The sequence below is a fragment of the Salmo salar genome, chromosome 14, assembly GCF_965601325.2.
Source record: "Salmo salar chromosome 14, fSalSal1, whole genome shotgun sequence".
In the NCBI taxonomy this organism is placed as follows: Eukaryota; Metazoa; Chordata; class Actinopteri; order Salmoniformes; family Salmonidae; genus Salmo; species Salmo salar.
The window spans coordinates 80888259-80902797 of NC_138304.1; the positions used below are offsets into that span (position 1 = coordinate 80888259).

At 45.9% G+C, this 14539-nt stretch overlaps 1 protein-coding gene across 8 annotated transcripts in view; it reads right to left on the minus strand.

Annotated features, from left to right (window-relative positions):
• The window catches only part of LOC106570261 (receptor-type tyrosine-protein phosphatase U), a 326028-nt gene that overhangs the window by 110023 nt on the left and 201466 nt on the right, over window positions 1–14539 (minus strand). For all 8 annotated transcript variants that reach the window (XM_014142386.3, XM_014142381.3, XM_014142384.3 and 5 more), the window contains exon 5: window positions 12700–12815. In XM_014142386.3, the coding sequence (XP_013997861.1) occupies window positions 12700–12815 (116 nt within the window). The remainder of the gene's footprint in view (window positions 1–12699; window positions 12816–14539) is intronic.

Here is a 14539-nt window from a genome sequence, read left to right on the forward strand (position 1 = left end):
ACCCCGTTCTCTCCTGCTTTTCACCAGTAAGTGGCTTCGACAGCTGGAGTTGTGAACTGGTATGGGGGGGGGGTGTATTATTGGGTTAAGCATTTCCATAAGCCCATAGCATGCTGGACCACATTTTCATTACTGTAGATTATTGTATGCACAGACACAAGTGTGTGTGTGTTTGTTCAGCTATAAACCACAGTCCCATCACATTTCAATGTACATTCATTCAGTTAAAACAAACAGACAATCCTAAAGCTTGTTACACAAATGAAACATACAGTATTAAACCTGTATGTCTTCCATCTCTCCCCCTCTCTTCCCCTAAGGCCCATATCATACAATAATTATGAGTTTCCGTGGTAACTAATTCATTCAGGATTCCAATTGAACACAAACAAATGTCAACGTTGTCTAAAGATCTAAACAGAATCAGAAATAGAACAAGTACAACTCTCTGACAGAAAGACAAAAGACTGCAAGACCAAAAAAATATTAATTGAATAAGAATTCTTATGCAACAATTTGTTTATTTAAACACACACATGAGAGGGGGAAGTTAAGAGAGAGAGAGAAACTCAGTAGGTCCAGAGAGCCACCTCACAGCAGAGGAGATCAAAGAGAAAGTAGCAATTAGTGTTGAGTAGAGTAACAGAGAGAAACACACACACACAGACAATTCCAGAGTTGAGGAGAGAAAAAGGGAGAAACACATGGTGCTAAGGATCAAACAGCACCCTACACAGCTAATAGAGAAACAGAAGACTATAATGGGTTGAGGAAACATCTTGTTGTTCCTGCTGTTAACCAATCCATTCTAACCTTCATGAGTACAGTGGGTTAGATTCAGAACAAACATTGGAATCTTGTTTGAACTGGGTAAACTGGGAGACGATGTATGGTTCAACATACAGTATGTGTCACGACTTCCTCCGAAGTCGGTCCCTTTCCTTGTTCGGGTGACGTTCGGCGGTTGACGTCACCGGTCTTCTAGCCATCGCCGATCCACCTTTAATTTTTCCATTGGTTTTGTCTTGTCTTCACACACACCTGGTTTCAATTCCATTCATTACATGTTGTGTATTTAACCCTCTGTTCCCCCCATGTCCTTGTCCGGAATTGTTTATTGTAAATGCTTGTGCACGTTTTGCCTGGTGTGTCGGGTTTTGTACGCGTTTATTGATTGTTCTGTTTTCCGGTGGGTTTTTATTATTATACTGAGCCGTTGGAAACACCGTTTTTGCTCTCCTGCTTCTGACTTCTCTGCCGCCAGTACGCACCCCTTACAGTATGTGTATTGTGTACAACATGTGTTCAGTCCAATATGGGTGATATGAGTCATAATACTGTCATGCATCCTTGCAAAAGAGATGTATTTCAACCAGTGTAGACCTGTCCATTACGGCGTGTTTTTGTAATATACAGTGCATTCAGAAAGTATTCAGAACCCTTCCCTTTTCCACATTTTGTTATGTTACAGCCTTATGTTACATTCCAAAATGTATTAAATATATTAATTCCCTCATCATTGTACCCACAATACCCCAGAATGACGAAGCACAAACAGGTTTTAAGACATATTTGCAAATGTATTACAAATAAAAACAGAAATACCTTATAAGTATTCAGACACTTTGCTATGAGACTCAAAATTGAGCTCAGATCCATCCTGTTTCCATTGATTATCTTTGAGATGTTTCTACAACTTGATTTGAGTCCACCTGTGGTAAATTCAATTGATTGGACATGATTTGGAAAGGCACATACCTGTCTATAAGGTCTCACAGTTGACAGTGCATGTCAGAGCAAAAACCAAGCAATAAGGTCGAAAGAATTGTCCAGGGTTGTGTCGAGGCACAGATCTGGGGAAGGGTACCAAAAAATGTCTGCAGCATTGAAGGTACGCAAGAACACAGTGGTCTCCGCAAGAACACACCTACAAGACAAAGTGGCCTCCGTCATTCTTAAATGGAAGAAGTTTGGACCCACCAAGACTCTTCCTAGAGCTGGCCGCCTGGACAAACTGAGTAATCGGGGGGAAGGGCCTTGGTCAGGGAGGTGACCAAGAACCTGATGGTCACTCTGACAGAGCTCCAGAATTCCTCTGTGGAAATGGGAGAACTTTCCAGAAGGACAACCATCTCTGCAGCACTCCACCAATCAGGCTTTTATGGTAGAGTGGCCAGACAGGAGTCACTCCTCAGTAAAAGGCACATGGAAGCCCGCTTGGAGTTTGCCAAAAGGCACCTAAAGAACTCTCAGACCATGAGAAACAAGATCCTCTGGTCTGATGAAACCAAGATTGAATTGGCCTGAATGCCAAATATCACATCTGAAGGAAACCTGGCACCATCCCTACGGTGAAGCATGGTGGTGGCAGAATCATGCTGTGGGGATGTTTTTCAGCAGCAGGGACTGGGAGACTAGTCAGGATCAAGGGAAATATGAATGGAGCAAAGTACAGAGAGATCCTTCATGAAAGCGTGCTCTAGAGTGCACAGAAGCTCAGACTGGGGCGAAGGTTCACCTTCCAACAGGACAACGACCTTAAGCACACAGCAAATACAACGCAAGAGTGGCTTCGAAACAAGTCTCTGAATGTCTGTGAGTGGCCCAGCCAGAGCCCAGACTTGAACCCGATCGAACATCTCTGGAGAGACCTGAATATAGCTGTGCAGCAACGTTCCCCATCCAAATTGACAGAGCTTGAAAGGATTTGCAGAGATGAATGGGAGAAATTCACCAAATACAGGTGTGCCAAGTTTGTAGTGTCATACCCAAGAAGCCTCAATGATGTTATTGCTGCCAAAGGTGCTTCAACAAAGTACTGAGTAAAGGGTCTGAATACTTGTGACATTTTATTTATTTTTTAAATACATATGCAAAAAGTTCTAAAAACCTATTTTTGGTTTGTCATTATGGGGTATTGTGAGTAGATTGATGGGGGGGGGGACAATTTTAATACATTTTAGAATAAGGTTATAATGTAACAAAATGTGGGCAGGTTTTCATGCCCTAACCCATCTGGACAAGAGGAATACCTATGTAAGAATGCTGTTCATTGACTACAGCTCAGCATTTAACACCATAGTGCCCTCCAAACTCGTCATTAAGCTCGAGACCTTGGGTCTCGACCCCGCCCTGTGCAACTGGGTCCTGGACCTTCTGACGGTCTACCCCCAGGGGGTGAGGGTAAGAAACAACATCTCCACCCCGCTGATCCTCAACACTGGGGCCTCACAAGGGTGCATTCTCAGCTCTGTCCTGTACTCCCTGTTCACCCATGACTGCGTGGCCATGCATGCCTCCAACTCAATCATCAAGTTTGCAGACGACATTACAGTGGTAGGCTTGATTACCAACAACGACGAGACGGCCTACAGGGAGGAGGTGAGGGCCCTCGGAGTGTGGTGTCAGGAAAACAACCTCACACTCAATGTCAACAAACAAAGGAGATGATCGGGGACTTCAAGGAAACAGTAGAGGGAGCACAAACTGAAATGGTCCACCCACACAGACAACGTGGTGAAGAAGGCGCAACAGCGCCTCTTCAACCTCAGGAGGCTGAAGAAATTTGGCTTGTCACCGAAAACACTCACAAACTTTTACAGATGCGCAATCGAGAGCATCCTGTCGGGCTGTATCACCGCCTGGTATGGCAACTGCTCCGCCCACAACCGCAAGGCTCTCCAGGGGGTAGTGAGGTCTGCACAACGCATCACTGGAGGGAAACTACCTGCCCTCCAGGACACCTAAACCACCCGATATCACGGGAAGGCCAAAAAGATCATCAAGGACAACAACCACCCGAGCCACTGCCTGTTCACCCTGCTATCATCCAGAAGGCGAGGTCAGTACAGCTGCATCAAAGCTGGGACCGAGAGACTGAAAAACAGCTTCTATCTCAAGGCCATCAGACTGTTAAACAGCCATCCCTAACATTAAGTTGCTGCTGCCAACATACTTACTCAAATATCTAGCCACTTTAATAATTAAAAATTGAATGTAATAAATGTATCACTAGTCACTTTAAACAATGCCACTTTATATAATGTTTACATACCCTACATTACTCATCTCATATGTATATACTGTACTCTATACTATCTACTGCATCTTGCCTATGCCGTTCGGCCATCGCTCATCCATATATGTATATGTACATATTCTTATTCATTCCTTTACACTTGAGTGCATAAGGTAGTTGTTGTGAAATTGTTAGATTACTTGTTAGATATTACTGCATGGTCGGAACTAAAAGCACAAGCATTTCACTACACTCGCATTAACATCTGCTAACCATGTGTATGTGACCAATAACATTTGATTTGATTTGATTTGAAAAAGTTAAAGGATCTGAATACTTTCCGAATGCACTGTATATACAATGAGTATAAAAAAAACATTAAGGACACCTGCTCTTTCCATGACATAGACTAACCAAGTGAATGCAGGTGAAAGCTATGATCCCCTATTGATGTCACTTGTTAAATCCACTTCAATCAGTGTTGATGAAGAGGAGGAGACAGGTTAAAGAAGGATTTTCAAGCCTTGAGACAATTGAGACATGGATTGTGTATGTGTGCTATTCAGATGGTGAATGGGCAAGACAAAAAATGTATGTGCCTTTGAACGGGGTATGGTAGTAGGTGTCAGGCGCACCAGTTTGTGTCAAGAACTGCAACTCTGCTGGGTTTTTCACGCTCAACAGTTTCCCGTGTGTATCAAGAAAGATCCACCAATCAAAGGACATCCAGCAAACTTGACAACTGTGGGAAGCATTGGAGTCAACATGGGCCAGCATCACTGTGAAATGCTAATTAATTGAAATGAGTCAATTAATTAACATAAACACGTTTACCATCTCCTGGTTTCCACACACAGCCTACAAGCCACTGACGCAGCCCTTTGGAACATCTACAATTTGAAAAGTCTAATAAATCCATTTAATATAGCCTACACCATCATAATAAATCAATGATTTATTTTAGACAGGTCTAAAGAAACATGATATGAAGAAAATGTTGTCTATTTCAGAAGAGCATACTCTGAGTTGTCTTTATGTTAGGTCCTGATCTGCTATGCCATTTGGCTGTGGGCTACACAAGTTCATTTAGCAGACAAGATTATCTTAGAATTCTGTGATATTATTTTATAAGAATACAATTGAACACAGCTTGTCAGGGTGTGCGCAACTGGTCGAAGGAAGTCAGGTGCAGGAGAGCAGAGATGAGTGAACAGGCACACTTTATTCAGGCAGAGGAAAACAGCTGGACGCAACTGCGTCACAACACTCCGGCCCAAGGAAAAAAGCGATAGCGCACAAATTACACAAATAGGTACAAATAACAAAACCACGGCTTACAACAATACCCGACGCAAAACCAGCCTGTAGCGTCACACATATAACGAACAAACAATACCACACACAGACATGGGGGAAACAGAGGATATATACACGTAGAGTAATGAGGGGATGTAAACCAGGTGTGCGGGAAAACAAGACAAAACAAATGGAAAATGAAAGGTGGAGCGGCGATGGCTAGAAGACCGGTGACGTCGACCGCCGAACGCTGCCCAAACAAGGAGAGGGACCGACTTCGGCGGGAGTCGTGACACAGCTGAATAAAATAGAAAGGATATTTTCTCCAAATGATTTCCGAGGGAGTGCGGACATGCGGCTATTCTGTGTTGAAATAGGTACTCCTATATGCTTAATTTATATCATTTGTTGGGCTACATGTTTTGATTTCAAATTACATTTTATATACACATATTTAGTAAATGTTACCGCAGGTGTATGCTATTTCCTAGTTCCAACAGTGCAGTAAAATCTAACAACACAAAACGAATCACTCCTGATTCCTGCTTAGAAGCAGGAAAAAAGTGGTCAGATGAAGCAGATGCTAAACTACAGGACTGTTTTGCTAGCACAGACTGGAATATGTTCTGGGATTATTCCGATGGCATTGAGGAGTACACCACATCAGTCACTGGCTTTATCAATAAGTGCATCGAGGAAGTCGTCCCCACAGTGACTGTACATACATACCCCAACCAGAAGCCATGGATTACAGGCAACATTTGCACTGAGCTAAAGGGTAGAGCTGCCGCTTTCAAGGAGAGGGACTCTAACCCGGAAGCTTATAAGAAGTCCCGCTATGCCCTCCGACGAACCATCAAACAGGCAAAGCGTCAATACAGGACTAAGATCGAATCGTCCTACACCGGCTCCGATGCTAGTCGGATGTGGCAGGGCTTGCAAACAATTAATGACAACAAAGGGAAGCACAGCCGAGAGCTGCCCAGTGACATGAGCCTACCAGACGAGCTAAATAACTTCTATGCTCGCTTCGAGGCAAGTAACACGGAAACATGCATGAGAGCATCAGCTGTTCCGGATGACTATGTGATCACACTCTCCACAGCCGATGTGAGTAAGACCTTTAAACAGGTCAACATTCACAAGGCAGCAGGGTAATATGAATTACCAGGACGTGTACTCCGAGCATGCGCTGACCAACTGGCAAGTGTCTTCACTAACATTTTCAATCTCTCCCTGTCTGAGTCTGTAATACCAACATGTTTTAAGCAGACCACCATAGTCCCTGTGCCCAAGAACACAAAGGTAACCTGCCTAAATGAGTACCGACCCATAGCACTCACGTCTGTAGCCATGAAATTATTTTAACGAGAGCTCACAGTCCTCGGGAGCGGCCCGTGTCGGCGGCACTGTGGTATCCTCAAAGCGGGCGAAGAAGGTGTATTCGATCATATTCCCAGTCACCTTCCTGTGGTTAAATACGGTGGTTCGCATTTTCAGTTTTGCACGAATGCTGCCATCTATCAACGGTTTTTGATTTGGGTAGGTTTTAATAATCACAGTGGGAACAACATCGCCTATACACTTCCTGATGAACTCAGTCACCGTGTCAGTGCATACGCCAATTCTTATTCTCAGAGACAACCCAGAACATATCCCAGCCCGCGTGATCAAAACAATCTTGAAGCATGGATTCCAATTGGTCAGACAAGGGTTGAATAGATCTTAGCACGGGTACTTTCTGTTTGAGTTTCTGCCTATAGGAATGGTGGAGCAGAATGGAATCGTGACCTGATTTGCCAAAGGGAGGGCAGGGGAGGGCCTTTTAGCCTGTCCGGAAGGGAGAGTAACAATGGTCAAGAGATTTTGAAGCACGACTACTACAGGCAATGTGTTGATAGAACTTTGGCAGCATTTTCCTCAGATTTGCTTTGTTAAAGTTCCCAGTTACAATAAATGCAGCCTCAGGATATGCTGCTCATGGGCTCTCATGAAGTGTTTGACTTGATTATTTAACACATTTGCATTGATGTCAGAGTGATTGAAGGGACAATATAGTGCTGAGTACCAGGCAGTTAGCAAGTTTGGTAGACTGCAAATGACCATCAGCAGCATCAGAGCTTGGAGAAGCCTAGTTACCGTGACTAAACGGTCATGTGGAATTTGACTGCGGTCATGACTCGTGACCGCCAGTGTGGCAGTAATACAGTCACCGTAACAGCCCTAGGTGTTCATAATGTTTGGTATTTTCGGTGTATACAGTTGAAGTTGGAAGTTTTCATACACTTAGGTTGGAGTCATTAAAACTCGTTTTTCAACCACTCCACAAATTTCTTGTTAACAAACTACAGTTTTGGGAATGACTGCACAAAGTAGGAACTACTTTGTGCATGACTGTCACGCCCTGACCTTAGAGAGCCTTTTCATTTCTCTATTTGGTTAGGTCAGGGTGTGTTTTGGGTGGGCATTCTAGTTTTTCTATTTCTTTGTTGGCCGGGTATGGTTCCCAATCAGAGGCAGCTGTCTATCATTGTCTCTGATTGGGGATCATACGTAGGCAGCCTTTTTCCCACCTTTGTTTGTGGGATCTTGATTTTGTATTGCTGCTGTGTAGCCTGCAGAACTTTACGTTCGTTTTTGTATTTTGTTGTTTTGTCGATGTTTATTTTAATAAAAAGTAAAATGTTTGCCTACTACGCTGCACCTTGGTCCGATCCTTCAATCAACGAGTGTAACAGAAGATCCCACCACCAAAGGACCAAGCAGCGTGGCCAGGAGGAGCAGGGATCCTGGGCCCGGGAGAAAAGGGAGTGGGGGACATCATGGACATGGGAGGAGGTAATGGCAGGGGACAAGACCCAGCCATGGAAGTAGGCGGAGGCAGCGAAGGAGGATCAACGGCGACTCCGAAGTTCACGACCACGACGGAAGCCCGAGAGGCAGCCCCAGAAAAATGTTGGGGGGGGGCACACGGGTTGGTCGGCGAAGCCGAGGGTCAAGTCTGAGAACGAAGAGGAATATTGGGATAGACTGAGCGAGGAGTATTGTGAGATAGTTGAGGGGGGTGATGAGGTAGAGTGGATGCATTGGTGTCTGGAGCAAGACAGTCGCCGTGAGGAGCATGAGACCAGTCAGGCACCATGTTTTGTGGAGATACGCAATGTGTCTCCAGTGCGCATCCACAGCCCGGTGCGTTCTGTGCCAGCTCCTCGCACTTGCCGTGCGAAAGTGAGCATTCAGCCAGGACGGATTGTGCCGGCTCCACACACCAGGCCTCCAGTGCGCCTCCGCAGTCCGGAGCCTCCTGTGAGGGTTCGCAGTCCGAAGCCTCCAGTGACGATCCATGGCCCGGAGCCTCCAGTGACGATCCATGGCCCGGAGCCTCCAGTGATGATCCATGGCCAGGAGCCTCCTGTGACGATCCATGGCCCGGAGCCTCCAGTGACGATCCATGGCCCGGAGCCTCCAGTGACAATCCATGGCCCGGAGCCTCCAGCGACGGTCTGCGGTCCAGAGCCTCCAGTGACGGTCGGCAGTCCAGAGCCTCCAGCGACGGTTCCCAGTCCGGAGCCTCCAGCGACGGTTCCCAGTCCGGAGCCTCCAGCGGGGATTCCCAGTCCGGAGCCTCCAGCGGGGGGGTCCCAGTCCGGAGCCTCCAGTGGGGGGTCCCAGTCCGGAGCCTGCGGCGATCTACGGTCCGGAGTCCCCGGCGGCAATCTCCGTTCCGGAGTCCCCAGCGACGACCTACGGTCCGGTGTCCCCGGCGATGACCCACGGTCCGGAGTCTCCGGCGACGACCCACGGTCCGGAGTCTCCGGCGACGACCCACGGTCCGGAGTCTCCGGCGACGACCCACGGTCCGGAGTCTCCGGCGACGACCCACGGTCCGGAGTCTACGGCGACGATCCACGGTCCAGTTCCTCTGGCGACGATCCATGGTCCGGAGCTTCCGGCGACGATCCCTGCACCAGAGTCGCCACCGAAGATGGCGGATCCGCGAGCGGAGCCGCCACCGAGGCTAGATGCCCACCCGGACCCTCCCCTATAGAGTCAGGTTTTACGGCCGGAGTCCGCACCTTTGGGGGGGGGGGGGGGGGTACTGTCACGCCCTAACCTTAGAGAGCCTTTTCATTTCTCTATTTGGTTAGGTCAGGGTGTGATTTGGGTGGGCATTCTAGTTTTTCTATTTCTTTGTTGGCCGGGTATGGTTCCCAATCAGAGGCAGCTGTCTATCGTTGTCTCTGATTGGGGATCATACTTAGGCAGCCTTTTTCCCACCTTTGTTTGTGGGATCTTGATTTTGTTTTGCTGCTGTGTAGCCTGCTGAACTTTAAGTTCGTTTTTGTATTTTGTTGTTTTGTCAATGTTCATTTTAATAAAAGTAAAATGTTCGCCTACCATGCACATCCTTCAATCAACAAGCGTAACAATGACACACGTAATATTTCCAACAATTGTTTACAGACAGATTATTTCACTTTAATTCACTGTATCACGATTCCAGTGGGTCAGAAGTACACTAAGTTGACTGTGCCTTTAAACAGCTTGGAAAATTCCACAAAATTATGTCATGGCTTTAGAAGCTTCTCTTAGGCTAATTTACATAATTTGAGTGAATTGGAGGTGTACCTGTGGATATATTTCAAGGCCTACCTTCAAACTCAGTGCCTCTTTGCTTGACATCAAGGGAAAATTCATTAATTAGTACCCGCAAAACACCAGTCTCAACGTCAACAGTGAAGAGGCAACTCCGGGATGCTGGCCTTCTAGGCAGAGTCCAGTGTCTGTGTTCTTTTGCCCATCTTAATCTTTTATTTTTATTGGCCAGTCTGAGATATAGCTTTTTCTTTGCAACTCTGCCTAGAAGGCCAGCATCCCGGAGTCGCCTCTTCACTGTTGATGTTGAGACTGGTGTTTTGCGGGTAATATTTAATGAAGCTGCCAGTTGAGGACGTGTGAGGCGTCTGTTTCTCAAACTAGACACTCTAATGTACTTGTCCTCTTGGTCAGTTGGGCACCGGGGCCTCCCACTCCTCTTTCTATTCTGGTTAGAGCCAGTTTGCGCTGTTCTGTGAAGGAAGTAGTACACAGCGTTGTATGAGATCTTCAGTTTCTTGGCAATTTCTCACATGGAATAGCCTTCATTTCTCAGAACAAGAATAGACTGATGAGTTTCAGAAGAAAGTTCTTTGTTTCTGGCCATTTTGAGCCTGTAATCGAACCAACAAATGCTGATGCTCCAGATACTCAACTAGTCTAAAAAAGGCCAGTTTTATTGATTCTTTAAACAGCACAATAGTTTTCAGGTGTGCTAACATAATTACAAAAGGGTTTTCTAATGATCAATTAGCCTTTTAAAATGATAAACTTGGATAAGCTAACACAACGTGCCATTGGAACACCAGTGATGTTTGCTGATAATGGGCCTCTGTACACCTACATAGATATTTCATAAAAAATATGCCGTTTCCAGCTACAATAGTCACTTACAACATTTACAATGTCTACACGGTATTTCTGATCAATTTGATGTTATTTTAAATGGACAAAAAATGTTATTTTCTTTAAAAAACAAGGGCATTTCTAAGTGACGCAAAACTTTTTGAACGGTAGTATATATAGTCAAATTTAAAATGTCCATACAAGTGTGGTTAATTTGTCTACATTTTACTGTTTCAAAATTATATTGTTCAAAACAAGCTGTAGTTAACTACTGCTCTGCCATCAGCAGCTCCAGGCATTCGGCTGGCCGCCCAGGCTTGGAATCCACTGCCAGCTATTACATTGCTTGCTATTTGGGGCGACTGCAGCACTGATATTGCAGGATTTCATCACATGATTTTCACAGAGCAAAGTGAATGGACTGTCCTGGGGCGTTGAAATGAATGCACAAGTCTTCTAGGTCTGCTCTATCAGGTACTGAACAGATGGCGCTAAAGAGTAAATTACAATGAATAATCATGACAGTCATTGGTTGCCTGAGACCTGAACCAGACAGTCACACCCATCAACAGTCAAAGGACAGAGGGATACACCATCTAAAACATTTATTGCAGATCTGGTAGGACCAACAAACAAAAAACATTGTGCCCAATTTTGAACACTGCCATTATATGCTAGCTACTGGACACAAGCTACCGGCAAACTAGCATACCAGTAGCTTGCCTGCCAATCAAGTCTTAGTAAAGTTACTGGCGAGCTCATCATGCTTGTGACATTATGCTAGCTAGCTATCCCCAGTTAGATCATTTGTTTCACTTGTCACTTGTGTGATTGTTGTGTTTTCCCTGTGCTTGTGTCCCCGATGCACTCGGGAGCTGGCTGCGTGCTCCTCGTTCTCAAAATATAACTTTTGGTCATCAAAACAGTCAAAACATCAAAACAGTGGCAACAGTGGTGATTCTATTTTTATATGCAAAAGTGAAATCGGTCTATCTATGCTGTCATTCAAATGCACAGATCACTTTATATATTGTCTCAACGAAACAACCGTTCTGTGTGTGGGCCTGGTTGTGTGTGAGACTGTGTTTGTGTCTCTCTGTATCTGTGTCAGAAAACTACAACGAGGATAAAAAAAATAGTTAGGTTTGGATACAAAATACTTCAATACAGAAGAAAGGAAGAGGAGGAGAGGAGATGGAAAGAAAAAGGAGGAAATCACAGGGGACGGAACACTATGAACACAGAGATCTAATTAGCAAAGCGTCTTGCGTCCTTCTTTCCTCGTCTAACATTTCAATAGCACTTAGTACAAGTACAAGCTTCAAGGATACAGAGAGAAAGTGGAGGTTTTCTGACAACTAATATTAGCTTGAATTCATGCAGCAGATATTGAAACCTTTCTGAGTTTTGAGTGATTACTTTATGGAGGAATATGACTAACTATCAGCTAGCAAATCAAAAAGCCACATAAACAGCCGATGCCATTAATTAGTTACAGCTAGTCTATATGCAAGGACTCGGCCCTCTGTGTTTGATGATGTCATTATGCTGGGTCTATCTTTAATCCGCTGAAGTACTCATATATATCAGACCTCGTAGAAAGAACAGTGCTCTTATTAAGCTGGAATCATTAATGGTGAAACAGCCACGTCCGTTTGGGAAATTACAACAACAAAGAAGTCATTGCAAACAACGAACATTGTTTTGTTCCCTCTGACATCATTATACACGCAGTAGAACCGCAGCATGTGTACTGCCAAAAAACTATTCCCACGATGCACAAAGCTCCCCAGCTCTGCTTCGTCAACAAAGCCAGAAGAATAGCATAAGACCAGGGCAATCAGTCTGTACTCTCTCCTCCAGCAGGAACACCTCTTTTTATATGGTCTTTCCGGTGGCCATGCCCGCAAGCATGTACGTACATACGCAGACATATACATTACCTCCAGTAGGAAGGGTTCTGTCTCTGTAGTTTTGCCTGTGGCGACACACTGGAAGGTGGCATTCTGCCCTGCATTGACCTCCACATCCCCCAGCCGAGAGAAGTGGGGAACCTTGTCTGTATAGAGAAATAAAGAGAGAGAGATCCTCTGTGATACTGATGCACTGACAGTTCATTACTATCATATTAATACACACTCATGCACACATTAGGAACACAGTCAACACACACAGAGGACGAGGGCATCAGTGCAGCACAGCTCTCCAAGCCTTGCCTGTGGGCTGTGACTTCACGAAGACACTGGCGGCTCGACTAAACTTAGTTTCCCCTCTCAGAGTTCTGCAGTATGTGAGAAGACTTTCCCTCTCTGTGCACAGACATCAGTGCCTGCAGTACAACTGTAGGCATTGCTCTTATGGAAGTACATGTACAGTACACTTATAAGAATAGCTATACATTTTTTCTTTCAGACAGATGAACATCTTTATCAACATATCACTTCAGCGTTATTGTCATGACTCCCGCCGAAGTCGGCCCCTCTCCTTGTTCGGGCGGCGTTCGGCGGTCGACGTCACCGGCTTACTAGTTGCCACCGATTGATGTTTCACTGTTCGTTTGGTTTTGTCTTTATTGTGTACACCTGTTTTTGATTTCCCTAATTATGTTCATTATTTAACCCTCTGCATTTCCTGTTTGTCTTGTCGGTGATTGTTTCCTGTTTTGTGTTGTTGGAGGGGTTGTTCCCCAATTCTGTATTTTTGGATTTGGAAGAAGTTTTATTATGAATTTTAGTAAACACGTATTTGTTTACACTCATTCCATGTGTCCTGCGCCTGACTCCGACACTTCTTCTAACTAGCATTACAGAATCACCGACCAGCATAATGGAGTCAGCAGGAGCAGCTAGCCCTCCTATTCCAGTAAAGGAGCGCGTCCAGCAGCACGCGATAATATTACAGAGTCTCGGGACAGCCATGGATCGCGTGATGCAGACTATGAAGAGAATTGAAAGAAGAGGAGTTCCCTTCAACCCAGCTATTCCACCACCACCAGCACCTCATCATACACCCATACCCACCCATCCGTTGTCAGTATCCAGTAGGATTCGGCTCTCGCTCCCGGGAGCGTATGACGGAACAGCTGCCGGGTGCCAGGGGTTCCTACTCCAGCTGGAGCTCTACCTGGCGGCTGTCCAGCCGGCACCCTCGGGATGCGAGAGAGTGAGTGCACTCATCTCCTGTCTGACTGGTAAAGCCCTGGAGTGGGCCAACGCCATCTGGGGAGAGGAAGACCCGACTCTGGATAATTACGAGGACTTCTCCCGCCGCTTTCGGGCAGTATTTGATCATCCACCAGAAGGAAGAGCGGCAGGAGAGCGCTTGTTACATTTAAGACAGGGGATGAGGAGCGCTCAGGAGTTTGCGCTGGACTTTAGAACTCTGGCGGCGGGTGCGTGATGGAATGACCGGGCCCTGATTGACCACTACAGGTGTGGTTTGCGAGAGGACGTTCGTAAGGAGTTACCCTGCAGGGACACCACCCTCCACCTGGATCAGATGGTGGACTTATCAATCCAGCTGGATAACCTGCTGGCCTCCTGCGGATGTCCGGATCGGGGTCCGTTGGTTCCATCCCCCAGCCCCTTAGACCCAACACCTATGGAGTTGGGAAGGGCTGGTACTAGGGAGACTGGAGGGGGAACCATTCCATGCACTAGAGGTGACCGCAGAGGGCACACTGCTGTTCGGTGCTGGGGAGGTTTTCCAGGTAGTCGAGGTGGCAGGCGGAACACTGGTGGTTCATCTCAGGTGAGTAGGTACACGACTCACACAAACCCCCCT